The 22,422-nt window shown below is 43.6% G+C and overlaps 1 protein-coding gene across 4 annotated transcripts in view; it reads left to right on the top strand.

Moving 5' to 3' along the window:
• Positions 1-22,422, top strand: part of LOC112248237 (acetyl-CoA carboxylase 2-like) — a 57,828-nt gene that overhangs the window by 11,383 nt on the left and 24,023 nt on the right. For 3 of the 4 annotated variants that reach the window (XM_042320388.1, XM_042320390.1, XM_024417093.2), the window contains exons 2-18: positions 11,342-11,474; positions 11,722-11,860; positions 12,044-12,153; positions 12,384-12,465; positions 12,587-12,685; positions 12,915-13,024; positions 13,339-13,449; positions 13,645-13,854; positions 14,064-14,234; positions 14,426-14,587; positions 14,688-14,851; positions 15,165-15,315; positions 15,449-15,552; positions 15,819-15,900; positions 16,428-16,573; positions 16,657-16,807; positions 16,941-17,075. In XM_042320388.1, coding sequence (XP_042176322.1) covers positions 11,342-11,474; positions 11,722-11,860; positions 12,044-12,153; positions 12,384-12,465; positions 12,587-12,685; positions 12,915-13,024; positions 13,339-13,449; positions 13,645-13,854; positions 14,064-14,234; positions 14,426-14,587; positions 14,688-14,851; positions 15,165-15,315; positions 15,449-15,552; positions 15,819-15,900; positions 16,428-16,573; positions 16,657-16,807; positions 16,941-17,075 — 2,260 coding nt within the window. Of the gene's footprint in view, positions 1-10,822; positions 10,980-11,341; positions 11,475-11,721; positions 11,861-12,043; positions 12,154-12,383; positions 12,466-12,586; positions 12,686-12,914; positions 13,025-13,338; positions 13,450-13,644; positions 13,855-14,063; positions 14,235-14,425; positions 14,588-14,687; positions 14,852-15,164; positions 15,316-15,448; positions 15,553-15,818; positions 15,901-16,427; positions 16,574-16,656; positions 16,808-16,940; positions 17,076-22,422 lie in introns of those variants that run through there. The other variant, XM_024417094.2, reaches the window with a different exon arrangement.

Consider the following 22,422-nt stretch of genomic DNA (forward strand, 5'->3'; position numbering starts at 1 on the left):
CCTTCATGTCCTGGCACAATCCCTGTCTCCAAAATAGATGACTACCTGGTACTATGCATTCCACCCCACCGGACCATTACGCATAGTGGTTGTGGAAACCATTCAAGGCTTGGCTATACCAAAAGCACTTCACGCATAATCAATAATCACAGGTGTACAAGCAGTGAAAATCAGAAATTCACACTGACATGTAATGCGCATGAAACAAGTTTCCTGAACACTTCGGTAAAGAGGCAGTGGGTGGCTTTAGCATGGACCTAGGAAGCCGACGGACAGGAATTCCCTACGCAGAGGTAGCTTCCAACCCTGCAAAAAGAACCTCTATCAGCCAATACTGTTGCATCCATATGATCTGTAGTAGGCGCACTGTCTGGATGAATGCTTCATACAGCGACGTTACCAGGAGTAATGGCTGCATGACATGACAGAAATATTGAGGCTCACTCTCCCAAACCAGCCCCCCCCTGAATAACGAGCCCAATGTCTCCTTTAATACTTCCCAAACAATTCGACCATATCATTAAAAAAATCACAGGCACATCTTGATCACTGACCCACAACTGAAGAAGAAAAAAAAAGTTTAAACAACACCTGCTGCTAGTCTTCAAACGCGCCCCAAACATCACTGCCAAATGGTGGGTAGATCTGCTCTTCCAACTGCGCCACAAGGCACCTTCTAGATAATTTACAGATGCGGCCGATGTACCCAGTGTAACTTCACAAATACAGTGGGGCAAAAAAGGATTTAGTCAGCCACCAATTGTGCAAGTTCTCCCACTTAAAAAGATGAGAGAGGCCTGTAATTTTCATCATAGGTACACTTCAACTATGACAGACAAAATGAGAAAAAAAAATCCAGAAATCACATTGTAGGATTTTTAATGAATTTATTTGCAAATTATGGTGGAAAATAAGTATTTGGTCACCTACAAACAAGCAAGATTTCTGGCTCTCACAGACCTGTAACTTCTTCTTTAAGAGGCTCCTCTGTCCTCTGCTCGTTACCTGTATTAATGGCACCTGTTTGAACTTGTTATCAGTATAAAAGACACCTGTCCACAACCTCAAACAGTCACACTCCAAACTCCACTATGGCCAAGACCAAAGAGCTGTCAAAGGACACCAGAAACAAAATTGTAGACCTGCACCAGGCTGGGAAGACTGAATCTGCAATAGGTAAGCAGCTTGGTTTGAAGAATTCCACTGTGGGAGCAATTATTAGGAAATGGAAGACATACAAGACCACTGATAATCTCCCTCGATCTGGGGCTCCACGCAAGATCTCACCCCGTGGGGTCAAAATGATCACAAGAACGGTGAGCAAAAATCCCAGAACCACACAGGGGGACCTAGTGAATGACCTGCAGAGAGCTGGGACCAAAGTAACAAAGCCGACCATCAGTAACACACTACACCGCCAGGGACTCAAATCCTGCAGTGCCAGACGTGTCCAGGCCCGTCTGAAGTTTGCTAGAGAGCATTTGGATGATCCAGAAGAAGATTGGGGGAATGTCATATGGTCAGATGAAACCAAAATATAACTTTTTGGTAAAAACTCAACTCGTCGTGTTTGGAGGACAAAGAATGCTGAGTTGCATCCGAAGAACACCATACCTACTGTGAAGCATGGGGGTGGAAACATCTTGCTTTGGGGCTGTTTTTCTGCAAAGGGACCAGGACGACTGATCCGTGTAAAGGAAAGAATGAATGGGGCCATGTATCGTGAGATTTTGAGTGAAAACCTCCTTCCATCAGCAAGGGCATTGAAGATGAAACGTGGCTGGGTCTTTCAGCATGATAATGATCCCAAACACACTGCCTGGGCAACGAAGGAGTGGCTTCGTTAGAAGCATTTCAAGGTCATGGAGTGGCCTAGCCAGTCTCCAGATCTCAACCCCATAGAAAATCTTTGGAGGGAGTTGAAAGTCTGTGTTGCCCAGCAACAGCCCCAAAACATCACTGCTCTAGAGGAGATCTGCCAGGAGGAATGGGCCAAAATACCAGCAACAGTGTGTGAAAACCTTGTGAAGACTTGCAGAAAACGTTTGACCTCTGTCATTGCCAACAAAGGGTATATAACAAAGTATTGAGAAACTTTTGTTATTGACCAAATACACTGCTCAAAAAAATAAAGGGAACAATTAAACAACACAATGTAACTCCAAGTCAATCTTACTTCTGTGAAATCAAACTGTCCACTTAGGAAGCAACACTGATCAACAGTAAATGTCACATGCTGTTGTGCAAATGGAATAGACAACAGGTGGAAATTATAGGCAATTAGCAAGACACCCCCAATAAAGGAGTGGTTCTGCAGGTGGTGACCACAGACAACTTCTCAGTTCCTATGCTTCCTGGCTGATGTTTTGGTCACTTTTGAATGCTGCCAGGGCTTTCACTCTAGTGGTAAACGGAGTCTACAACCCACACAAGTGGCTCAGGTAGTGCAGCTCATCCAGGATGGCACATCAATGCGAGCTGTGGCAAGAAGATTTGCTGTGTCTGTCAGCGTAGTGTCCAGAGCATGGAGGCGATACCAGGAGACAGGCCAGTACATCAGGAGATGTGGAGGAGGCCGTAGGAGGGCAACAACCCAGCAGCAGGACCGCTACCTCCACCTTTGTGCAAGGAGGAGCAGTAGGAGCACTGCCTGAGCCCTGCAAAATGACCTCCAGCAGGCCACAAATGTGCATGTGTCTGCTCAAACGGTCAGAATCAGACTCCATGAGGGTGGTATGAGGGCCCAACGTCCACAGGTGGGGGTTGTGCTTACAGCCCAACACCGTGCAGGACGTTTGGCATTTGCCAGAGAACACCAAGATTGGCAAATTCGCCACTGGCGCCCTGTGCTCTTCACAGATGAAAGCAGGTTCACACTGAGCACATGTGACAGACGTGACAGAATCTGGAGACGCCATGGAGAACGTTCTGCTGCCTGGACATCCTCCAGCATGACCGGTTTGGCGGTGGGTCAGTCATGGTGTGGGGTGGCATTTCTTTGGGGGGCCGCACAGCCCTCCATGTGCTCGCCAGAGGTAGCCTGACTGCCATTAGGTACCGAGATGAGATCCTCAGACCCCTTGTGAGACCATATGCTGGTGCGTTTGGCCCTGGTAAATGGAATGATAATATAGGCTATACCAACTGAAGGGAACTAACAGTAAATTGACAGTGTAATATGTGTTGTTATTAGGTCTACTGACGGTCGATGCTGATTGTGGCTAATATTTATCATGATAGAAGTAGGAAACAGAGAGATTCGGGGTAGCCTATAATTAAGACATTCAAGAGCTCTCATCCCTGTAAGTTAAAAGGCTGTAAGATTTTTCATTCTGCATAATGGCACAACATTTTATAAACTTCACTGTGGAAATGTTGACATGCTTCAGTTTGCCACCATGTGACTGGTTTCACATTTGTCACCAGCGATCATATGGTCAAATAGATCTAAAACAACTGTCATTAATATTTTCAATCCCCTTATCCAAACAGATTACTCATTTACCTAGCTCTTATCAAGTTGTAAATTACAGTGCATAGAGAATGCTGTTATCGGGAAAAAAATATGCTTTTTCCACTTGCACTTGGAACCGGCAGGTTCCTTAATCATGGTTTCCTCTTGCATATAGGTGGTGGCGTTATGAGGGAATTAAGTCAAGGTCAGAATATGTCATATCTGTAGACACATTTCCACTACATCTTAATTTTTTCAATCTCCACCCCTGAATGAATAGTAGGTGAATAGCATGCTATTCTCATGCTTAAGTTCAGAATATGCATAGAGAGAAAAGGGAATGAAGTTCCATTTACATGTGCTTAAATGGGGTTGGAATCGGGGGTGCGTAATGGTCATTGTGGGGTGAAATATGTCCTTTTGACCTGACGATGAAGATGTGGATCAAAACATTGTCAATAACGGTGGTTATGTGGGGGCATATTCTGTGCCTTTCATGGGCCTTTTTGTTATTTTCTACAATTGATGCGACATGGGAATCATATACATCACACACACACAGGCCCCGTGGTCTCCTGATCCCAAGTTTACTATTTTCAACTGGGTGTACTCACATACAGTACCAGTCAAGAAAATTGGACACACCTACTCATTCAAGGGTTTCTTTATTTTTTACTATTTTCAACATTGTAGAATAATAGTGAAGACATCAAAACTATGAAATGACACAAAAGTGTTAAACAAATCAAAATACATTTTATTATTGAGGTTCTTCAAAGTAGCCATTGATGACAGCTTTGCACACATTTGGCATTCTCTCAACCAGCTTCATGAGGTAGTCACCTGGAACGCATTTCAATTAACATGTGTGCCTTGTTAAATGAACTTTTAATGTGTTTTATGCATTTGAGCCAATCAGTTGTGTTGTGACAAGGTAGGGGTGGTATACAGAAGATAGCCCTAGATCAAGTCCATATCATGGCAAGAACAGCTCAAATAAGCAAAGAGAAACAACAGTCCATCATTACTCTAAGACATGAAGGTCAGTCAATACAGAACTTTGAAAGTTTCTCCAAGTGCAGTCTCAAAAACCATCAAGTGCTATGATGGAACTGGCTCTCATGAGGACCGCCACAGGAATGGAAGACCCAGAGTTACTTCTGCTGCAGAGGATAAGTTCATTAGAGTTACCAGCCTAAATAAATGCTTCAGAGTTCAAGGAACAGACACATCTCAACATCAACTGTTCAGAGGAGACTGCATGAATCAGGCCTTCATGGTCATATTGCTGCAAAGAAACCACTACTAAAGGACAACAATAAGAAGAGACTTGCTTGGGCCAAGAAACATGAGCAATGGACATTAGACCGGTGAAAATATGTCCTTTTGGTCTGATTAGTACAAATTTGAGTACAAATTTTTGGTTCCAACCGCTTTGTCTTTGTGAGAAGCAGAGTAGGTGAGCAGATTATCTCCGCATGTGTGGTTCCCACCGTGAAGCATGGAGGAGGAGATGTGGGGGTGCTTTGCTGGTGACACGGTCAGTGATTTATTTAGAATTCAAGGCACACTTAATCAGCATGGCTACCACAGCATTCTGCAGCAATACGCCATCCCATCTGGTTTGCACATAGTGCCACAATCATTTGTTTTTCAACAAGACAATGACCCAACACACACTTCCAAGTTGTGTAAGGGCTATTTGGCCAAGAAGGAGAGTGATGGAGTGCTGCATCAGATGACCTGGCCTCAACGCAATTGAGATGGTTTGGGATGAGTTGGACTGCGGAGTGAAGGAAAAGCAGCCAACAAGTGTTCAGCATATGTGGGAACTCCTTCAAGACTGTTGGAAAAGCATTCCAGGTGAAGCTGGTTGAGAGAATGCCAAGAGTGCGCAAAGGTGTCAAGGCAAAGCTGGCTACTTTGAAGAATCTCAAAAATAAAATATATTTTGGTTTCTACATAATTCCATATGTGTTATTTCATAGTTTTTTTGTCTTCACTATTATTCTAGAATATAGAAAATTGTTTTTAAAAAATTAAGAAAAACACTTGAAAGAGTAGGTGTCAACTTTTGACTGGTACTGTACGACAGTTGTTAGAAGGATAGTTGCCTTTATAAATACTGTTAGTAAAGCACATCCGATAAGGTCATCATAGGCTTAGCCTACCATTACGCACAGATTTGCTCCTCCTGATTCTGAACGTTCCTTTCCTCATAATAGCCAAGACATAGCTGTTCGACTCGCTAAGCTATTAGGCTATGAAAGCGTTCTTCTTCGCAGCAGAACAAATTTTGAGAGCAGACTTAACCCCAGGTCTCTTCGCAGTGACCGTGCCAAGAGTTTCTTAATTTGGTTGTGTTGCTCGTAACGTACCATGGCCGTTAGTGTAGCATGACGTTGCCGGGGGCAAACTTGGTGTGTGTGTATGGTACCGTCCACTTGAACCACATATACTATACAGTGCATTCAGAAAGTATTCAGACCTCTTGACTTTTTCCCAATTTTGTTCCGCTACAGCCTTATTCTAAAATTGATTTTAAAAACTACACACACTACACCATAATGTCAAAGCAAAAACAGGTTTTTAGACATTTTTGGAAATGTATTACAAATAAAAAAACTATACCTTATTTACAAAGTATTCAGACTCTTTTGCTAAAAACATTGAGCTCAGGTGCATCTGGTTTCCATTGATCATCCTTGAGATGTTTCTACAACCTTGATTTCCATCATGTGGAACTGGAATAGTACAAACTACTTATTTTCCTTGTTTGGGAAACGTGTGGTTGAGACAGAGATATATAATGATACAAAGCCCCTAAAAACCAACTTCTCATTTGGAAAACAGCCTACGTGGCATCGATATGAGTCAAAAACATTTATTCTGTCAGAATTGACTACAAAGTGTAAATAATTATGGTCATCAAGTCAGTCTGGTCCAAAGCAGAGTTTTGTACATGAGTATGTCACAATGTAAATTATGGTTGTGTTCATTTCAATCCTGCCCACATGCTCACAGCTGTCAGCACACAAGTAATCATAAATTCGGAGTGCAGCTGCACGCAAGCCAATTGTAATGCCTGCAGTAATAATGGACCATGAGACATATACTGTATGTTAAAGTGTATTGGCTCCAAATTTCAATGACTTAAAACCTCAAACCAACTAAATTGTAGATATTCATATACAAATATTGAAAGCATTTAATGAAAACTAAAAGGTGTCCAACATGAAATATGGTCTAATTTACATTGTGTAATTAATTTCCTGATGGTCCCTAACTAGCCCTGGAGATATGCTATCAAAAGTCAAACCAAGTTTGCTACGGTCGCACAACAGCCAGCTGAAGCTAATTGGCAAAAGGATTTGGCTAACTCTTTCCATCTGCAAACACCCTCACACACATCTGCATCGAACCACACCCCGAAATCAACTCAAGCTGTAAAAGAAAGCAGAAACGAAGAGTGTAATAGAGTGTAATACAGCCATCTTCCCACAGATCTTTGCTTAGCACGATAGCCTCTTTCAACAAACCTTTCTTATCCACATTGCTGGTGACTTTAGGTGTCATGACTCATGACCATTACAGAAGTAGTGCCATCAACAAGAACTCCTCACCGTCTCTTTTCAATGTGACACAGGATCGATAATATGTTTGTTAAAGGACACATTATGATACAGGTTTAAAGGTTGTGAACTTAGTCGCTGTAACATTTTTGATATCACTGACAACTTCAACAGGGAAGCTGTATTTACACTGAAAAGAGAGGTGTAGGGGGGGGGGGGCATGTAATCAATAATGGCACACTAGCTGTACTATTTTGTTTTCTCTGTAATAGTAGTCAATAGAACAATGATGGGTTCAATGCCCTCTTGTCCAGCTATTTTAGACCTCAGGAAGCAATTTGTGAGTTTGTTTACTTGACTGCTGTGCTGCTAAAGGCACTTGAAGGCTGAGTGTGGCATTCCAGTTGGTCTTGGTTAGCTAGCTACAGGGCCTTCACAAAGTATTTACACCCCTTGACTTTTTCCACATTTTGTTTTACAGCCTGAATTTAAGGTGGATTAAATAGAGATTTTGTGTTACTGGCCTACACACAATACCCCATCATGTCAAAGTGGAATTATGTTTTTAAAAATGTATATAAAAATGAAAAGCTGAAATGTCTTGAGTCATTCAAACCCTTTTGTTATTACAACCCTAAATAAGTCCTGAATACAAAGTGTTATTTTTGGGGCAAATCGAACAACGCATCACTGTGTACCACTCTTCATATTTTCAAGTATGGTGGTGTCTGAATTGTGTTATGTGTATGCTTGTAATCGGCAAGGACTAGTGCGTTTTTGAGGGGATAAAAAGAAATGGAATAGAATTAAGCACAGACAAAATCCTAGAAGAAAACCTAGTTCAGTCTGCAATCCAACAGACACTGGGAGACAAATTCACCTTTCAGCAGGATAATAAACTAAAATAAGGCCAATGAAACACGAGTTGCTTACCAAGACAACATTGAATGTTCTTGAGTGGCCTAGTTACAGTTTTGTCTTATATCGGTATGAAAATCTATGGCAAGATTTGAAAATGGTTGTCTAGCAATGATCAACAACCAACTTGACACAGCTTGAATAATTTTTTAAATAATGATGTGCAAATATTGTATAATCTAGGTGTGCAAAGCTCTTAGAGACTTTCCCAGAAAGACTCACAGCTTTAATTGCTGCCAAAGGTGATTCTAACATTTATTGACTCAGGGGATTGAATACTTATCTAATCAAGATATGTTAGTGTTATATGTTTCATACACAGTACCAGTCAAAAGTTTGGAAACACCTACTCATTCAATTTTTTAATAAAAATAAAAAAAGTACTATTTTCTACTTTGTAGAATAATAGTGAAGACATCAAAACAATTAAATAACACATAGGGAATCATGTAGTAACCAAAGAAGTGTTAAACAAATCAAAATATATTTGAGATTCTTCAAAGTAGCCACCCTTTTTGTATTGTTGTCAGCTTTGCACACTCTTGGCATTCTCTCAACCAGCTTCATGAGGTAGTCAACTGGAATGCATTTCAATGAACATGTGTGGCTTGTTAATTTGTGGAATTCCTTTCCTTCTTAATTCGTTTGAGCCAATCAGTTGTGTTGTGACAAGGTAGGGGTGATATACAGAAGATATCCCTATTTGATAAAATACCAAGTCCATATTATGGCAAGAACAGCTCAAATAAGCAAAGAGAAACAACAGTCTATCATTACTTTAAGACATGAAGGTCAGTCAATCTGGAAAATTTCTAGAACTTTGAAAGTTTCTTCAAGTACAGTTGCAAAAATCATCAATCGCTGTGATGAAACTAGCTCTCATGGGGACCGCCACAGGAAAGGAAGACCCAGAGTTGCAAGCAAGCCTACATTGATCAGAAAACGGACAGCTGAAATTCTAACGTTTTTAGTCAGATAATGTTACAATTTCCTACTTCCACACCTTTCGGGAAAGAATGTGTTGTCCTGCAAACATTTCACAGATTTAAAAAGATGATTTGCAACATTTCTCATCAGCTGGCTTGCAGATCACCAATTAAATTGGTACATTAAATAGTACCTGCAAAACACCAGTCTCAACGTCAACAGTGAAGAGGCAACTCTGGGATGCTGGCCTTCTAGGCGGAGTTTCAAAGAAAAATCCATATCTCAGACTGGCCAATAAAAACGATTAAGATGGGCAAAAGGACACACACGCTGGACAGAGGAACTCTGCCTAGAAGCCTAGCATCCCGGAGTCGCCTCTTCACTATTGACGTTGAGACTGACGTTTTGCGGGTACTATTTAATGAAGCTGCCAGTTGAGGACTTGAGGCATCTGTTTCTCAAACTAGACACTCTAATGTACTTGTCCTCTTGCTCACTTGTGCACCGGGGCCTCCCACTTCTCTTTCTATTCTGTTTAGGGCCAGTTTGCACTGTTCTGTAAAGTGAGTAGAACACAGCGTTGTACGAGATCTTCAGTTTCTTGGCAATTTCTTGCATGGAATAGCCTTCATTTCTCAGAACAAGAATAGACTGACGAGTTTCAGAAGAAAGTTCTTTGTTTCTGGCCATTTTGAGCCTGTAATCGAACCCACAAATGCTGATGCTCTAAGTGCTCAACTAGTCTAAAGAAGGCCAGTTTTATTGCTTATTTAATCAGCACAACAGTTTCAGCTGTTCTAACATAATTGCAAATGATCACTTAGCCTTTTAAAATGATCAACTTGGATTAGCTAACACAACGTGCCATTGGAACACAGGAGTGATGGTTGCTGATAATGGGCCTCTGTACGCCTATGTAGATATTCCATGAAAAATCAGCCGTTGCCAGCTACAATAGTCATTTACAACATAAACAATGTCGACACTGTATTTCTGATCAATTTGATGTTGTTATTTTAATGGACAAAAAATGTGGTTCTCTTTCAAAAACAAGGACATTTCGAAGAGACCCCAAACTTTTGAACGGTAGTGTATGTCATAGCTGACACCCCATTCTTTTTGCAGACATTTTTTAAATCTTAATTCGGAGGAGATACAGTATTTAAGAGTTTTTGGACAACATGTTCGCATGAAAACCTGAGGGAGATTTTATCTTAACTTCATCACCAAAGTTTGCATTGGCACAGTTCTTCCACTAAATTAGTTTTAGTACATTTTTCTTTTCAAATTGTTAAAAGTAGTCCTTTTGCATAGAATTGTATGGTTTGTTCAACTTTGAAATCATTGTTTTTTTGTTTGGTATGAGTCAAAGCATAATTCCATTACCTTGGAATTACCCCTGTATTGTTTAGTGTTTGATCATTCTCGGTAGTGAACATTATATTGTTTTATTGTGCCCCCTGTCACTCTTCAATAATATAGGCAGATATTCTGAAAGTCTGGCTTCTAATTGATTCATTATGGGATCATTTTGAACTGAAAACGAAAACCCATTTCCAAGTTACTTTTAACTGACTGCAGTTCAAAATGTAAAACGTCACTCGCACATCTGAGCTATCTTGTTTCAGTTACATGGTAACATTCAGAGAACTTTAAAGAAAAGAGAAACCTGCACACTGCTCTTGTTAGTATCACACTTTTTTTTATTGATGCTTACTTGTCAGCTTAACAGAGTGCAGTTAGTATTGTTTCCATTAGCATATATTTTTCATATGAACTTTGTCCATGTGAACATTTTGGTGGTTGTGCACAATGGAGAGATGGTAAAATGCTCTGCCACTGCTGATAGGATTAAGGGCTTGTGTAACTAGGCTATGTATTTTTGCTGATAACACATTAACCTTTGATTGTCTCTGTGGTCTGGGAGCATTGTTTATACATGCAGTACCAGGCATGTCTGAGGCACCTCTGTAGGTAACTGAGAGGATTAGCATGTGTGTTGTATTGTAGCCTGTCAGATTGTCGCCGAGTTGAAACATTTGTCTGTCACGGTAGACTGAACACCTTGCTTAGGATATGGCTGACAAAATGTTTGGCTCACAGAGAAGGTAAGACAAGCACTTGTGACCTGAGCTGTGACGGCACAACCATTACCCTCTGTAGAGACTGAACTTTGGCTGATTGCTGTGACGGTCCAATGCTGCTGTTTCCTCCTTGTTCTGGGTTTGGCCCGTGAGTCCGATGTTGGTGAACTTGCTTGCTGGACGGGAATGTTCTTCTAGAAGTCCTACGTCCTAATTTACCGGGACCTACTTTACATGATGCAGAGATTTGTACCAACACAGAAATGACTGATTGCCAGTTGCTTAATGTTTTACTTGAGTTGTGCGTATGAAATATTTATAAAAAGCGTGAGGCATTGATGCGTTTGTGCTCTTGGACAACCACTTGTATTTATTTCTCTTTCCAGGCCTAGCATGTCTCACCCACATCTGGTGAAGAAGGGTCGCGAGCACCGAAAAATTGAGCTGCAAAGAGACTTCACCGTGGCCTCGCCGGCTGAGTTTGTCACCCGCTTCGGAGGAAACCGTGTGATAGATAAGGTAAGATATCCCTCCCTGTCTGTCTGTGCCTTTTTTGGATGCGTGTCACTAAATGTGTGTCTCTCTTGACTAAACTCCTCATTAAGCTATGAGCAACAGACAACAAAATAGTGTCAAAAGTTGAGTTGAGTACTGTTTACTTTCTTCTCTTTTTTTTTTCTCTTTTTGTCTCTCTTTCTATACTTTTTTCTTTCTCTCTTTTTCTCTCTCTTTCTTTCTCTCTCTCCCACTTTTTCTCTTTCACAAGGTGCTGATAGCTAATAATGGCATAGCGGCTGTCAAATGTATGCGTTCCATCCGCCGTTGGTCCTACGAGATGTTCCGGAATGAGAAGACCATCCGTTTTGTAGTGATGGTCACCCCTGAGGACCTGAAAGCGAACGCAGGTCAGTGAAACATGTTTTAGCAGGTCATCATCATCAGCTCCAGATGGTTGTTCCTCATTGTGTCTCTTGGCACATCTGTAGATAAAGTCGACAGCGAGTCACTCAATTACTCCAAAGAAATTCTTTCTGTGTGAACTTCTCACGAATAACTAATGTGACTGTATGTGTGTCACCCTTCTATAGAGTATATCAAAATGGCGGACCACTATGTACCCGTACCCGGCGGCGCCAACAACAACAACTATGCCAACGTAGAGTTGATAGTGGACATCGCCAAGAGGATCCCTGTACAGGTCAGACGGTGCTCCTCCATCTCCATTCTCACCCACAGGAGAATTTGTTTTTGCTTAGAAGGGACATTACCAATCCCAAATCAAGTCCCAATGTCCTATGATGGGTGGACCGGCGGCCATATTGAGTGCACCGATGAATGTTGCTGTCAAATTGGTCTGAGGCTTTGTCTCTTCTAGTAATTATATTTTCATGGCTCCCACTCTGATCTCGGTTTTCTTATTGTTCACAGGCGGTCTGGGTTGGATGGGGTCACGCTTCTGAGAACCCCAAACTGCCTGAGCTCTTGGACAAGAACGGAATCTCCTTCTTAGGTACAGCCCGGCATGAAGCCGTTTGTGGATTATTGGATGGTTAACTCGCATTACAACACAAGCACCATTCATTGTGGTGTGTTGATGTAGATATGTTTATTTTTTTTTGCCTGTGTCTCAGGGCCATCCAGTAAGGCCATGTGGGCCCTGGGTGATAAGGTGGCCTCCTCCATCGTGGCCCAGAGTGCAGACATCCCCACCCTGCCCTGGAGTGGATCAGGTGATATACCCCCCTGCCCCACACTTACCCCCAGACCTCCCCATCCATCCATCCTTGCATCTTAACCCCTTCCCCACACCCCTAGTTTTAGGACTCTGACTGGGTGACTGACTGTTGTGTTTTGACACTAGCGGTTTTGAAGATGATTCTGTTCTATTCTATACTCTGTCATAACAGTGTATTTGTCCTGAGCTAGGTCTCATGTTATTTTCTCTTGCGTGTGCTGTAGGTCTGAGAGTAGACTGGACAGAGGAGGACCAGAGGCTCGGCCACGTGATCAGCGTGCCTCCAGAGGTCTACGTGCACGGCTGCGTGCGTGATGTTGACGTTGGACTTGCGGTAAGCATCTCCACGCCATCGCCAATGCTGAAACCATTGAGACATCCTTTGCAGCATATGACAAGTAGTCACTGGAGAGGTATTTAATTCACTCTGTTTGTATTGATGTCCTTTAAGATGTCTGAAACGGTGTATTTCAATGTGTTTCTTTCCCGAGCAATGGAAATGCTGTCCCTAACTCTCATTTAAACCAAGGTTCATAAACAGTGGAGCAAACTGAAGATGAAACGCGTTGGTTTTAACAATAAAATATTTGATTTCAAGTTCAGGGTTGCTGAATATCCTTTCGTCTGCAATGTGCTTTCTCCTGAAAGGGAGCAGACAGAATTGGCTACCCGGTGGTGATAAAAGCATCAGAAGGAGGAGGGGGTAAGGGCATCCGGAAGGTGGACAACGCTGAGGACTTTCCCAGCTTCTTTAGACAGGTGTGTGTCGTCGCATTTCGCACACACGCACACACACACATTTTAATACTTTATTTGAATCCACATCCACACAGCTAGGCTGCCCATAACACCTGAAACACACACACACACACTGCATGAGATGTCATGTCCATAATTAGCACAATTTTGTGTTACTGTCATCTAATACAAATCGATGGATCCATACATCTACAGGTGCAGTCGGAGGTGCCCGGCTCGCCCATCTTCGTCATGCAATTGGCCCAGCATGCCCGTCACCTGGAGGTCCAGATCCTTGCCGACCAGTACGGCAACGCCATCTCCCTGTTTGGCCGAGACTGCTCCATCCAGCGGAGACACCAGAAGATCATTGAGGAGGCCCCAGCCACCATAGCATCTTCCACCACCTTTGAGCACATGGAGCAGGTGAGACACAGAGGGCCTTTCCTTGTCGTTGTGTTCTCCATTGTAATGACGATTCTCCCCTTTGACATTTAGATACTTGTTTTTCGGCCATTTCACTATTCCATAGTTGTGTTCATTAGGGCACACAACGGAAAATGTAGTCCCTCCCTGTTTTAGTCAGTTATCTTCCTCTTGGTGCCTAATGAACACAAGCCCCCTCCCCATGTCAGTATGCAGTGCGGATGGCTAAGATGGTGGGCTACGTGAGCGCAGGCACCGTGGAGTACCTCTTCTCTGAAGACGGGAGCTTCCACTTCTTAGAGCTCAACCCCCGTCTGCAGGTGGAACACCCCTGCACAGAGATGATTGGGGATGTCAACCTGCCCGCCGCCCAGCTACAGGTACGCAGCAGCCAGAGGTCAGGGTTTAATCTCGTCCTTTGGCTTAGTTAATGATCGCATTCCATTTTTTTCCGCAATCTCAGTAAAATGTCATATTAATGTGGTTGTTGAGATGTTCTGAAAGCTTTAGGAACTGTGAATAGTTCCTTGGGAATAAACCATGTTAACTTGGTCTTTCTCCTTTGTTGTAGATAGCCATGGGGATCCCCCTCCACAGGATCAAAGACATCCGCATGCTTTATGGAGAGGCCCCTTGGGGGGACACCACCATCAACTTTGAGGCCCCCGACTGTGTACCCAGTCCCCGTGGACACGTCATCGCGGCCCGCATCACCAGCGAGAACCCAGACGAGGTGTGCATTCTACAGGGCTGGCGGGCCATATTCTTAACAAGAGATGGCATGGGTTCTGCAGGCTCACAACTGACCTGTCCTCCCTCCTTGTCACTCGCAGGGCTTCAAGCCCAGCTCGGGCACAGTGCAGGAGCTCAACTTCCGCAGCAGTAAGAACGTGTGGGGCTACTTCAGTGTCGGGGCTACCGGGGGGTTGCACGAGTTTGCTGACTCCCAGTTCGGCCACTGCTTCTCCTGGGGGGAGAACCGAGAGGAGGCCATTTCGTGAGTCCTTCCTTGCCCTGTTGTGTTGTAGACAGTTATTCTGATGAAGTCCCTATCGACCGCTAGCCCCTACTCTCTAACCACTTCTGTAGACCTGAGGATAGGATAGGTGGAAGCAATATGGTGACATTTTCAGCTGGCCAATCAGAAGGCAAGATGAAGCTATTATCAAAGTGCTCTCAGATCTACATGAGTGATTTGGGTGTATGGGCTCAGATCCATTTGGAATTCTGTATGAGTTGGTGGTTTGTGTGTTGGTGTCTTACCGTACCTGAGGGGTGATAGTGGTAGTGGTTACTGTGTGGTGGCGCAGGAACATGGTGGTGGCCATGAAGGAGCTGTGTATCCGGGGGGACTTCAGGACCACGGTGGAGTACCTCATCAAGCTGCTGGAGACAGAGAGCTTCAGGAACAACGACATCGACACCGGCTGGTTGGATAATCTCATCGCAGATAAAGTTCAGGTAGAGGACCCTTGTGGAATAAGAACATAAATCTTAAAAAAGTAAATCCTGTAAGACGACAGTTGGTTAAAAACAAATCTCCAACGTCTGTGTGTGTGAAAACATCTCCAACGTGTGTGTGTTCTCCCTGAAGGCGGAGAGGCCAGACACCATGCTGGGCATTGTCTGCGGGTCGTTACACGTGGCGGACGCTAGTTTCAGGAAGAGCATGTCCGACTTCCTGCACTCACTGGAAAGGTGGCCTACTATAGCCCAATTCACATTCTCACCCCCCCTTCTCCCTGAAGTGTGCAATTGTTACTTTCCCCTCAAGGCTGAAAAAGTATTGGATTGGCATGGAGTTAGATGGAGTGTTTTTCTCCCATATTTGTTACAACCAATCCAATATTTATAAATCCTTGAGGGGGAGAAGGAAGAGAATCCGAATATCACCTTTGTCGGTGTGTTATTGCTGTGAAGTTGTACACCTGTCTAAATCCAGTATGTGAAATGTCCTTCTGTAGGGGCCAGGTGCTGCCTGCAGCCAGTTTGCTCAATACTGTCGAGGTGGACCTGGTCTATGAGGGGATCAAATACTGCCTCAAGGTACGAAGACCTCTCATTACACCTGTCTCATTCTCTGTCATGGCTTGATCTTATCCTCTCAGGGATAAGTGCTTCTACATCTGCTTTGCTGTTTGGTGTTTTAGGCTGGGTTTCTGTACAGCACTTTGACATCTGCTGATGTAAAAAGGGCTTTATAAATACATTTGATTGATTAGGGGCGAATCCTAATTTCAGTCAAATTTTCACTTAGTCTCCTATTTTTTAAAATTTTTTATCTTTATTTAACTAGACAAGTCAGTTAAGAACACATTCTTATTTTCAATGATGGCCTAGGAACAGTGGGTTAACTGCCTGTTCAGGGGCAGAACGGCAGATTTGTACCTTGTCAGCTCGGGGGTTTGAACTTGCCAACTTCCAGTTACTAGTCCAACGCTCTAACCACTAGGCTACCCTGCCGTATTGACATCAATGCGTGACTGAGTAAAAATTCATTTCAAGTGGAAGTTAGGATTCGCCCCTCAAAAGTTATCAACCAATAAGACTTCAACATTGTTTGTGACTGACAGGTGGCTCGCCAGTCCCCCACCACGTACGTTGTCATCATGAATGGCTCGGACATTGAGATCGATGTCCACCGGCTGAGTGACGGCGGCCTCTTGCTCTCCTACAACGGCAGCAGCTACACCACCTACATGAAGGAGGAAGTGGCCAGGTGGGACATTCTGTCGGGTGGATGGATGGGCCATTAAGACAATTATTTTGCCATCATGAACGTATGTATTTGTAACCCTCTAGCTACCGGATCACTGTTGGCAACAAGACGTGTGTGTTTGAGAAGGAGAAAGACCCTACAGTGCTGAGGTCGTCCTCTGCTGGTAAGCTCCTGCTGTACCTGGTGGAGGACGGAGGCCATATCTGTGCAGGGAACTCGTATGCAGAGATCGAGGTGAGCGAGGAGTCCATGAAAATCTACTGTATGTCTACAGGTTTGGTTTTCATAATTAGATAATCGTTACATGGGTAGTCAGTCTTGTTTGTGTGTGTGCGTGTGCCGACTGACTTCTGCGGTGCGTCTGCAGGTCATGAAGATGGTGATGACACTGACAGTGGTGGAGTCTGGCTGTGTCCACTATGTGAAGAGGCATGGGGCGGTGCTGGAGCCTGGCTGTGTGGTGGCACGCATGGACCTGGACAACCCCAGCAGCATCCATCCAGCAAGTCACCCCCTCACCTACTTCAATACAACTCTATGGCTGCATCTGAACTGGCACACTATCCAATATTTACACTGTATTATATAGGGAATAGGGTGCCATTTCGGACACAGCTATTATAGTAGGCATTCTTATCACATAATACAGTACAAATCACATAGTAGTGCAATAGGTTTAAAACATACACCACCATTCAAAAAAGCTTGGGGTCACTTAGAAATGTCCTTGTTTTCCATTAAAACATACATGAAATGAGTTGCAAAATGATTAGGAAATGTAGTTGAGACGTTGACAAGGTTATAAATAATGATTTTTAATTTAAATAGTAATTGTGTCCTTGGAACTTTGCTTTCGTCAAAGAATCCTCCATTTGCAGCAATTACAGCCTTGCAGACCTTTGGCATTCTAGTTGTCAATTTTTTGAGGTAATATGAAGAGATTTCAAATCAAATCAAATCAAATTTATTTATATAGCCCTTCGTACATCAGCTGATATCTCAAAGTGCTGTACAGAAATCCAGCCTAAAACCCCAAACAGCAAGCAATGCAGGTGTAGAAGGAAAAACTCCCTAGAAAGGCCAAAACCTAGGAAGAAACCTAGAGAGGAACCAGGCTATGTGGGGTGGCCAGTCCTCTTCTGGCTGTGCCGGGTGGAGATTATAACAGAACATGGCCAAGATGTTCAAATGTTCATAAATGACCAGCATGGTCGAATAATAGTAAGGCAGAACAGTTGAAACTGGAGCAGCAGCACGGCCAGGTGGACTGGGGACAGCAAGGAGTCATCATGTCAGGTAGTCCTGGGGCATGGTCCTAGAGTTCAGGTCCTCCGAGAGAGAGAGAGAGAGAGAGAGAGAGAGAGAGAAAGAGAGAATTAGAGAACGCACACTTAGATTCACACTTAGATTCACACAGGACACCGAATAGGACAGGAGAGGTACTCCAGGTATAACAAACTGACCCTAGCCCCCCGACACATTAACTACTGCAGCATAAATACTGGAGGCTGAGACAGGAGGGGTCAGGAGACACTGTGGCCCCATCCGAGGACACCCCCAGACAGGGCCAAACAGGAAGGATATAACCCCACCCACTTTGCCAAAGCACAGCCCCCACACCACTAGAGGGATATCTTCAACCACCAACTTACCATCCTGAGACAAGGCTGAGTATAGCCCACAAAGAACTCCGCCATGGCACAACCCAAGGGGGGGCGCCATCCCAGACAGGATGACCACATCAGTGAATCAACCCACTCAGGTGACGCACCCCTTCCAGGGACGGCAAGAGAGAGCCCCAGTAAGCCAGTGACTCAGCCCCTGTAATAGGGTTAGAGGCAGAGAATCCCAGTGGGAAGAGGGGAACCGGCCAGGCAGAGACAGCAAGGGCGGTTTGTTGCTCCAGAGCCTTTCCGTTCACCTTCCCACTCCTGGGCCAGACTACACTCAATCATATGACCCACTGAAGAGATAAGTCTTCAGTAAGGACTTAAAGGTTGAGACTGAGTTTGCGTCTCTGACATGGGTAGGCAGACCGTTCCATAAAAATGGAGCTCTATAGGAGAAAGCCCTGCCTCCAGCTGTTTGCTTAGAAATTCTAGGGACAATTAGGAGGCCTGCGTCTTGTGACCGTAGCGTACGTGTAGGTATGTACGGCAGGACCAAATCAGAGAGATAGGTAGGAGCAAGCCCATGTAATGCTTTGTAGGTTAGCAGTAAAACCTTGAAATCAGCCCTTGCTTTGACAGGAAGCCAGTGTAGAGAGGCTAGCACTGGAGTAATATGATCAAATTTTTTGGTTCTAGTCAGAATTCGAGCAGCCGTATTTAGTACTAACTGAAGTTTATTTAGTGCTTTATCTGGGTAGCCGGAAAGTATAGCATTGCAGTAGTCTAACCTAGAAGTGACAAAAGCATGGATTAATTTTTCTGCATCATTTTTGGACAGAAAGTTTCTGATTTTTGCAATGTTACGTAGATGGAAAAATGCTGTCATTGAAATGGTCTTGATATGTTCTTCAAAAGAGAGATCAGGGTCCAGAGTAACGCCGAGGTCCTTCACAGTTTTATTTGAGACGACTGTACAACCATTAAGATTAATTGTCAGATTCAACAGAAGATCTCTTTGTTTCTTGGGACCTAGAACAAGCATCTCTGTTTTGTCCGAGTTTAAAAGTAGAAAGTTTGCAGCCATCCACTTCCTTATGTCTGAAACACATGCTTCTAGCAAGGGCAATTTTGGGGCTTCACCATGTTTCATTGAAATGTACAGCTGTGTGTCATCCGCATAGCAGTGAAAGTTAACATTATGTTTTCGAATAACATCCCCAAGAGGTAAAATATATAGTGAAAACAATAGTGGTCCCAAAACGGAACCTTGAGGAACACCGAAATTTACAGTTGATTTGTCAGAGGACAAACCATTCACAGAGACAAACTGATATCTTTCCGACAGATAAGATCTAAACCAGGCCAGAACTTGTCCGTGTAGACCAATTTGGGTTTCCAATCTCTCCAAAAGAATGTGGTGATCAATGGTATCAAAAGCAGCACTAAGGTCTAGGAGCACGAGGACAGATGCAGAGCCTCGGTCCGATGCCATTAAAATGTCATTTACCACCTTCACAAGTGCCGTCTCAGTGCTATGATGGGGTCTAAAACCAGACTGAAGCATTTCGTATACATTGTTTGTCTTCAGGAAGGCAGTAAGTTGCTGCGCAACAGCCTTTTCTACAATTTTTGAGAGGAATGGAAGATTCGATATAGGCCTATAGTTTTTTATATTTTCTGGGTCAAGGTTTGGCTTTTTCAAGAGAGGCTTTATTACTGCCACTTTTAGTGAGTTTGGTACACATCCGGTGGATAGAGAGCCGTTTATTATGTTCAACATAGGAGGGCCAAGCACAGGAAGCAGCTCTTTCAGTAGTTTAGTTGGAATAGGGTCCAGTATGCAGCTTGAAGTTTTAGAGGCCATGATTATTTTCATCATTGTGTCAAGAGATATAGTACTAAAACACTTGAGCGTCTCTCTTGATCCTAGGTCCTGGGAGAGTTGTGCAGACTCAGGACAACTGAGCGTTGAAGGAATACGCAGATTTAAAGAGGAGTCCGTAATTTGCTTTCTAATAATCATAATCTTTTCCTCAAAGAAGTTCATGAATTTATCACTGCTAAAGTGAAAGTCATCCTCTCTTGGGGAATGCTGCTTTTTAGTTAGCTTTGCGACAGTATCAAAAAGGAATTTCGGATTGTTCTTATTTTCCTCAATTAAGTTAGAAAAATAGGATGATCGAGGAGCAGTAAGGGCTCTACGGTACTGCACGGTACTGTCTTTCCAAGCTAGTCGGAAGACTTCCAGTTTGGTGTGGCGCCATTTCCGTTCCAATTTTCTGGAAGCTTGCTTCAGAGCTCGGGTATTTTCTGTGTACCAGGGAGCTAGTTTCTTATGAGAAATGTTTTTAGTTTTTAGGGGTGCAACTGCATCTAGGGTATTGCGCAAGGTTAAATTGAGTTCCTCAGTTAGGTGGTTAACTGATTTTTGTCCTCTGGCGTCCTTGGATAGACAGAGGGAATCTGGAAGGACATCAAGGAATCTTTGTGTTGTCTGTGAATTTATAGCACGACTTTTGATGTTCCTTGGTTGGGGTCTGAGCAGATTATTTGTTGCAATTGCAAACGTAATAAAATAGTGGTCCGATAGTCCAGGATTATGAGGAAAAACATTAAGATCCACAACATTTATTCCATGGGACAAAACTAGGTCCAGCGTATGACTGTGACAGTGAGTGGGTCCAGAGACATGTTGGACAAAACCCACTGAGTCGATGATGGCTCCAAAAGCCTTTTGGAGTGGGTCTGTGGACTTTTCCATGTGAATATTAAAGTCACCAAAGATTAGAATATTATCTGCTATGACTACAAGGTCCGATAGGAATTCAGGGAACTCAGTGAGGAACGCTGTATATGGCCCAGGAGGCCTGTAAACAGTAGCTATAAAAAGGGATTGAGTAGGCTGCATAGATTTCATGACTAGAAGCTCAAAAGACGAAAACGTCTTTTTTTTTTTTATAAATTGAAATTTGCTATCGTAAATGTTAGCAACACCTCCGCCTTTGCGGGATGCACGGGGGATATGTTCACTAGTGTAGCCAGGAGGTGAGGCCTCATTTAACACAGTAAATTCATCAGGCCATGTTTCAGTCAGGCCAATCACATCAAGATTATGGTCAGTGATTAGTTCATTGACTATAATTGCCTTTGAAGTAAGGGATCTAACATTAAGTAGCCCTATTTTGAGATGTGAGGTATCATGAGCTCTTTCAATAATGACAGGAATGGAGGTGGTCTTTATCCTAGTGAGATTGCTAAGGCGAACACCGCCATGTTTAGTTTTGCCCAACCTAGGTCGAGGCACAGACACGGTCTCAATGGTGATAGCTGAGCTGACTACACTGACTGTGCTAGTGGCAGACTCCACTATGCTAGCAGGCTGGCTAACAGCCTGCTGCCTGGCCTGCACCCTATTTCATTGTGGAGCTAGAGGAGTTAGAGCCCTGTCTATGTTGGTAGATAAGATGAGAGCACCCCTCCAGCTAGGATGGAGTCCGTCACTCCTCAGCAGGTCAGGCTTGGTCCTGTTTGTGGGTGAGTCCCAGAAAGAGGGCCAATTATCTACAAATTCTAACTTTTGGCAGGGGCAGAAAACAGTTTTCAACCAGCGATTGAGTTGTGAGACTCTGCTGTAGAGCTCATCACTCCCCCTAACTGGGAGGGGGCCAGAGACAATTACTCGATGCCGACACATCTTTCTAGCTGATTTACACGCAGAAGCTATGTTGCTCTTGGTGATCTCTGACTGTTTCATCCTAACATCGTTGGTGCCGACGTGGATAACAATATCTCTATACTCTCTACACTCGCCAGTTTTAGCTTTAGCCAGCACCATCTTCAGATTAGCCTTAACGTCGGTAGCCCTGCCCCCCGGTAAACAGTGTATGATCGCTGGATGATTCGTTTTAAGTCTAATACTGCGGGTAATGGAGTCGCCAATGACTAGAGTTTTCAATTTCACCCCATGCTTCCTGAAGCACCTCCCACAAGTTGGATTGGCTTGATGGGCCCTTCTTACGTACCATACAGTCAAGCTGCTCCAACAACAGCTCAATAGGGTTGAGATCCGGTGACTGTGCTGGCCACTCCATTATAGACATAGTTTGGAGCTGTGCTTTGGGTCATTGTCCTGTTGTAGGAGGAAATTGGCTCCAATTAAGCGCCATTCACAGGGTATGGCATTGCGTTGCAAAATCTTCAAGATCCCTTTTACCCTGAACAAATCTCCTACTTTACCAC

Source organism: Oncorhynchus tshawytscha, linkage group LG04, assembly GCF_018296145.1.
Source record: "Oncorhynchus tshawytscha isolate Ot180627B linkage group LG04, Otsh_v2.0, whole genome shotgun sequence".
Classification (NCBI taxonomy): Eukaryota; Metazoa; Chordata; class Actinopteri; order Salmoniformes; family Salmonidae; genus Oncorhynchus; species Oncorhynchus tshawytscha.